General features: G+C 48.2%; 1 protein-coding gene across 1 annotated transcript; it reads right to left on the reverse strand.

Moving 5' to 3' along the window:
* Positions 1–3,155: 3,155 nt before the first annotated feature.
* LOC121872416 (repetitive proline-rich cell wall protein 1-like) lies at positions 3,156–4,280 on the reverse strand. The gene is made up of 2 exons (XM_042375160.1): positions 4,204–4,280; positions 3,156–3,678 (listed from the first exon to the last, which is right to left on the reverse strand). Exons 1-2 carry the CDS (start codon positions 4,278–4,280, stop codon positions 3,156–3,158), a joined length of 600 nt encoding a protein of 199 aa, XP_042231094.1.
* Positions 4,281–7,265: the final 2,985 nt, after the last annotated feature.

The raw sequence follows: 7,265 nt of genomic DNA on the forward strand, positions 1-7,265 counted from the left end.
GGGCCATTGTGGGGGGGGGAGGGGAGAGGGTGATGGTGAGGGAAAGGGTGAGGGGGAGAGGGAGGTAAGGGGGAGGGAGAGGGAGGGTGAGGGGTGAGGGAGGGAGGGTGAGGGGGTGAAGGAGAGAGGGAGGGTGAGGGGTGAGGGAGAGAGGGGTGAGGGGTGAGGGGAGAGAGGGAGGGGAGGTGAGGGGAGAGAGAGGGAGGGCAGCAGGAGATGAGGAATGTGTCCTTCGTGTCTTCCTGCTTGTTTAATATGGGGGAGAGGAAGGAGGGGAAAGGGAGGAGGAGGGGAGGAGGAGGGGGGAGAAGGAAGAGGGGAACAGGAAGAGGGGGAGGAAGAAGGGGAGTAGGATTAGGGGAGTAGGACGAGGGGGGTAGGAAGAGGGAGAAGGAAGAGGGAGGAGGGGGGGGTGGGAAGAGAGGGAGGAGGAAGAGGGGGAGAAGGAAGAGACACGATTGCCTGTCTCCCCTGGACTGAGAGTCGGATGGGGAGTTATTCATGGAAATGGAGAGTGAGAGAGACGGTAAATCATTTCGCTCGAACAAAATATATAAAATTCTTTCTGTGGGTATACCGTCGCCTTGCCTCCCTCACGCCACCCTCCCTCACTCCCTCCCTCCCTCCCCTCACCCTCCCCCCACTCCTCACCCCTCCCTCACCCCTCCCTCACTACCCCTCACCCTCACCCCCCCCCTCACCCCTCCCTCACCCCTCCCTCACCCCTCCCTGGCCTCCCCTCACCCTCACCCCTCCCTCACACTCCTCACCTCCCTGCCACCACCCCCTCACCCTCACCTCCCTCACTCCTCCACCCTCCCCACTCCCTCTCCCCTCCCCTCCCTCCCTCCCCTCACCCCCCTCCCTCCTCCCTCCCTCCTCCCTCCCTCCCCCTCCCCTCACCCTCCCTCACTCCTCCCCCTCCCCACCCCTCCCCCCTCCCCACCCCCCACCCTCCTCACCCCCTCCCTCACACCCCCTCCCTCCCTCCCCCCCTCCCTCACCCTCACCCCCTCCCCCCCTCCCCACCCCCTCCCTCACCCCTCCCTCACCCCTCCCCACCCTCCCCCTCCCTCACCACCTCACCTCACCTACCCCCCACCCCTCCCCCCTCCTCACCCCCTCCTCCCTCACTCCTCCCTCACCCCCTCCCCTCCCCACTCACCCTCCCCCTCACCCCTCCCTCACTCCTCCCTCCTCCTCCTCCCACCCCCTCCCTCCTCCTCCCTCCTCCCTCCCTCCCTCCCTCCTCTCCCCTCCCTCACTCCCTCCCTCACTCCCTCCCTCACTCCCTCCCTCACTCCCTCCCTCACTTATATAATTACCTCACCCAGTTTGACTCAGTGGGTCGTCTTCCTAGGGCTGGAAATAATGTAGTTTTAATTAGGCAAAAAATCATGACTCTTACAGACGCTTACAGACTCTGAGGCTCTTACGGTACATATTACAGGTACATATATTACAGTAATGGGTGAGACTCGTGTAAGACTCACATATAACTCCTGTTTGAGGCTCCTACTTTCACTCGAGGGAAAGTTTGTAGAGAGTGAAATTTTCGAAGTAATGAATTTAGTGAGATATTATAAGCTTATATTGTGTGTGTGTGTGTGTGTGTGTGTGTGTGTGTGTGTGTGTGTGTGTGTGTGTGTGTGTGTGTCTGTGTGTGTGTGTGTCTGTGTGTGTGTGTGTGTGTGTGAATGTTTTTAAATGAACAAATAAGTGTCTAGTCTGAGAGAGAGAGAGAGAGAGAGAGAGAGAGAGAGAGAGAGAGAGAGAGAGAGAGAGAGAGAAATGTCTGTAAAGGTCAAAAACTTAGCTTAATCAATTCTCTCTTCATCATATCACCTTGTAGAAAATTGCCTGTATCACGCCCACCATAGGCTCCCCCACCCCAACTCTCTTCTGCGTCTAAAAGCCATCTTGATCTGCCCAATGTCTATCAAGTATCCAAGTCGTTTCTCGAAGATTTTTTGTTGTAGTACGTTCAATGTATAAAGATTGGGGAAGTATAAAAGCATACACACACACACACACACACACACACACACACACACACACACACACACACACACACACACACACACACACACACACACACACACACACACACACACACACACACACGCGTTATCTCGTGGAACATCCTGTTGACAAAATTACCGTAAGCCTCAGTAGCTCCGATAAACTCAAGGTTGAATTTTATTTATCTAACGTTACTCAAGGGTACTGGTAGTCAGGGTGGGCGTAGGCGTGGTTGTGGGCGTGGTTGTGTACGTGGGAGGTAGGGAGCGTGATAGGGGTGTAGTTGTGGGCGTGGTTGTGTAGGTAGGAGGTAGGGAAAGTGCTAAGGGGCGTGGTTGTGGGAGTGATTGTGGGCGTGGTTGTGGGCGTGGTTGTGTAAGTGGGAGATAATGGGCGTGGTTATGGGTGTGGCTGTGTAGTTAGGAGGTAGGGAGCGTGACATAGTGTACATGAAATATGCTGTTTGTCTAATGAAAATATCTACGTGTGCATGAGAGCTTTTGTTTACCTAACCTAACCTAACCTAACCTAACCTAACCTAACCAAACCAAACAAGAAAACCAAACAAAAACAAAAGACTCCCCCCCCCCTTCTTTTCCTAATCTCATCAGCTGGTAGGGCCAAGAAAGTGCTATATCTCCCAGCCACCTTAGAGTTGACATTCCATTATCATGTTATGGGTGACAGGGTCTTATGAACAGCTATGGTGGTTAGGTAAATATGCCATTTTCTGCTGGACGTGTTTTGGCATATTGCAGGAGGTGGTGGTGGTGGTGGTGGTGGTTGTTGTAGTGGTAGTAGTAGTGGTGGTAGTAATGGTGGTGATTGTGGTGGTGATAGTGTAGTAGTAGTGGTAGTGGTGGTAGTGGTGATAATTGAGAACAAAATCTACGTTTTATTCGAAAGCCCTTAACCAGTTATATACCCTTTAACCTGCCCTTAATTAACACTCAACATACCTGTGTCCCACCTGGTCAGTACACCATCTGGGGATAAATCTCAACCATCTGAATGACCAGAACAGGTAACCATCTGTACCCCACAATCAGCTGACTGACCACCTGGCTTAATAGACCTAATTTGCATATCATAAACTCATTAAATCCCGTCTATTTAGTGAACAGGGACCATCTTTAAAGGTTTATTTGAGTTTTAAGAGGAGGTTTGTGAAGTATTACCATGTGAACAGGTTTTATATAGATGCCAGAACTATAAACTACAGAATTATAGATGCCATAATTATAAACAGATTTATAAATGCCAGAACTATAAACAGGAGAATTATAGATGCCATAATTATAAACAGGAGATTTATAGATGCCAGAACTATAAACTAGAGAATTATAGATGTCAGAACTATAAACAGAAGAATTATAGACGCCAGAACTATAAACAGGAGAATTATAGATGCCAGAACTATAAACAGGAGAATTATAGATGCCAGAACTATAAACAGGAGAATTATAGATGCCAGAACAATAAACAGGAGAATTATAGATGCCAGAACCATAAACAGAAGAATTATAGATGCCAGAACTATAAACAGGAGAATTATAGATGCCAAAACTATAAACAGGAGAATTATAGATGCCAGAACCATAAACAGAAGAATTATAGATGCCAGAACTATAAACAGAAGAATTATAGATGCCAGAACTATAAACAGAAGAATTATAGATGCCAGAACTATAAACAGAAGAATTATAGATGCCAGAACTATAAGGAAGAGCATCATAAATGCCAGCTGTGGTGGAGGTGTGGTGGTTGTGGTGGAGGTATGATGGATGTGTTGGAGGTATGGTGGTTGTGGTGGAGGTGTGGTGGTTGTGGTGGAGGTATGGTAGACACGTGACATAAGTGTTAGAGTCATGGGGTGGAGGAGTGGTGGTTGTGGTGGAGGTGTGGTAGACACGTGACATAAGTGGTAGAGTCATGGGTAAGTTTGTGGTAGGCGTGGTGGAGGTGGTGAGGTGCGCGTGCTGTCAGTGTGTTGCTGGGAGGTGGGTCAGTGAGCGGCGCGCCTTCCCTCAGTGTGGACTATTTGCCGCTGTCTCCGCGATCCTCGCCTCTACATTACGCCCCAACAGTACGCCCACGCCTACAGTGGCGACTGGCGCCCATGTCCCCCTGTTTGTGACACAGGACGTGTGGGCGTTCCTAGCCCTCCAGCAGCGCCTGCACGTGTCGACGCCCTCAGGAGAAACAACTTGTTGAAGTTTGCCTCGTGGACCTGTGTGTCTCCCCACCGTGGGCACCATGTGCGGCCGGCCACTCTACACCGACCTCTCTCTCTCCCCCTTCATGTCCTCTCTTAACAACTTTTAGGACAGATCTTTGTTTAGCCATTCAGGTCACAGGTCATGTAGCGTGGCAGGTCCCACGTGAGTCAAGTGTTACCCTTACAAGCTGTTCTTAAGTGTGTCACGGAGTTGTCCCAGTGTTGCCTAAGTCCCTATCTGCCCCAGGCTGTCGAAGCGCTGTCCTTTACCCAAGCTGCCTCGTCTTCACTTGTCTAGCAAAGCTGTCTATCTCAGCCTCTCCACACCCAGCTGTCAAACGTATACCACCACAGCTGGTTGATAACCTCTACATAATTATACAAATTCGAGTATTATTTGAAGATAAAGGTTGATACTCGGCCATGGGAGGCCAGAAGGTGTCTTGTACACCAGCTGCGTCTCCAGGGCCTCAGACACCGGCCACAACAGGTGCTGGGTGTCGACACACACCCATCATGGACCCCAGACAGTCCCGCACTAAGGGAACAGTGTGGTGCTCCAACGCCTATATACCGTCCAACACAACTCTCCTCACAACCTGTATCGGTGAGTACCCCTGAGTGTATGTATACCTCACACACACACACACACACACACACACACACACACACACACACCCTTGGAATGCATGATGAAACGTGCATGTAAGCAAAACAAAATACTAACCCAAATATGACCTTACCATTTAAACTACTACACATTTACTTGACCTCTAATCACAGGTCATTACATGGGTCATCTTAGTGAATAATTAACGAAAACATCTCAGTTATAAGACATTAACCTCTATCAACGAACATCCAATACGTATACGTCAAACATCACCTGTACGTAACCTTGACTTAATACATCATAATACAGGGTTGTGTAGTTTGCCTTGTTAAATACATTACAGTGAGTGACATCATCCACACAGTGTAGGCGTCATCATCCACACAGTGTAGGCGTCATCATCCACACAGTGTAGGCGTCATCATCCACACAGTGTAGGCGTCATCATCCACACAGTGTAGGTACATCATCCACACAGTGTAGGTGACATCATCCACACAGTGTAGGTGACATCATCCACACAGTGTAGGTGACATCATCCACACAGTGTAGGTGACATCATCCACACAGTGTAGGCGTCACCACACAGTGTAAGGTCATATCCACACAGTGTAGGACATCATCCACACAGTGTAGGCGTCATCATCCATCACCACACAGTGTAGGAGACATCATCCACACAGTGTAGGTGACATCATCCACACAGTGTAGGCGTCATCATCCACACAGTGTAGGAGACATCATCCACACAGTGTAGGTGACATCATCCACACAGTGTAGGCGTCATCATCCACACAGTGTAGGAGACATCATCCACACAGTGTAGGCGTCATCATCCACACAGTGTAGGAGACATCATCCACACAGTGTAGGTGACATCATCCACACAGTGTAGGCGTCATCATCCACACAGTGTCATCCACACAGTGTAGGTGTCATCATCCACACAGTGTAGGCGTCATCATCCACACAGTGTAGGCGTCATCATCCACACAGTGTAGGTGACATCATCCACACAGTGTAGGCGTCATCATCCACACAGTGTAGGTGACATCATCCACACAGTGTAGGTGACATCATCCACACAGTGTAGGTGACATCATCCACACTTAACACCACGTGACAGGAACAACACATTAGCTATATTAAGTGATTAAAATAAGTTAGTGTTTAATGAAGGAATATTGCTCTATTTATCGGTTCTCAAATGGCGTGGTTATAGTTTGTCTTTTGTTTTCAGGTGATAGTAGTTAGTTTCCTCCCTCCTTACATATGGTTAGGTTAGGTTATTCTTAGGTTAGGTTAGGTTTGGTTAGGTTAGGTTAGGTTAGGTTAGGTTAGGTTAGGTTAGGTTAGGCTACGTTGGATTAGGTTATCATTTATCGGGGCTCTTTTGTAGTACTTTATTTCATTTTCTCATGATAGACACACAGACAGACACGTAGACACACACACACACACACACACACACACACACACACACACACCAATTTAGAGATGTCAAAAGTATTATTCAGGGTCGAGGTTCATATATATGTGATACTCCGAACACTATTTCCCGTTTATCTTGTTGATAAAGGCTTCTCGCACTTTTTTCCCTTCCCCAATAGAAGTTTTTCCATTTTTTCCCCTGACAAAAGTTTTCTCACACTTTTTTCCCTTCCCCTATAGAATTTTGTTCCATTTTACCCTGACAAAAGTTTTCTCACACTTTTTTCCCTTCCCCAATAGAAATTTTTCCATTTTTTCCCCTGACAAAAGTTTTCTCACACTTTTTTCCCTTCCCCAATAGAATTTTTTCCATTTTTTCCCCTGACAAAAGTTTTCTCACACTTTTTTCCCTTCCCCAATAGAAATTTTTCCATTTTTTCCCCTGACAAAAGTTTTCTCACACTTTTTTCCCTTCCCCAATAGAAATTTTTCCATTTTTTCCCCTGACAATAGTTTTTTTTTATATGCTACGTGACTGCCATCTGGAACACCCAATTTAATTCTTCTTTTTTTTCGACACCCGCGTCAGGCAATGCAGGAGTGGGAGAGAGTTATGTCGTATTGAGTTATTGAAATTTTTTTGGTTAGGTTAGGTTAGGTCAGCCTGTGGGAACCTCTCTATAGTGAACACAGGTATCACAGCTTTCACACCTTAGTCATCCTTCACACCTCAGTCATCCTTCACATCTCGGTCATCCTCCACACCTCAGTCATCCTCCACACCTCAGTCATCCTTCACACCTCAGTCATCCTCCACACCTCAGTCATCCTCCACAACTCAGTCATCCTCCACACCTCAGTCATCCTCCACACCTCAGTCATCCTCCACCTCAGTCATCCTTCACCTCAGTCATCCTCCACCTCCAGTCATCTTCCACACCTCAGTCATCCTCCACCTTAGTCATCCTTCACACCTCAGTC

This window comes from Homarus americanus, unplaced genomic scaffold, assembly GCF_018991925.1.
Source record: "Homarus americanus isolate GMGI-L3 unplaced genomic scaffold, GMGI_Hamer_2.0 scaffold19465, whole genome shotgun sequence".
In the NCBI taxonomy this organism is placed as follows: domain Eukaryota; kingdom Metazoa; phylum Arthropoda; class Malacostraca; order Decapoda; family Nephropidae; genus Homarus; species Homarus americanus.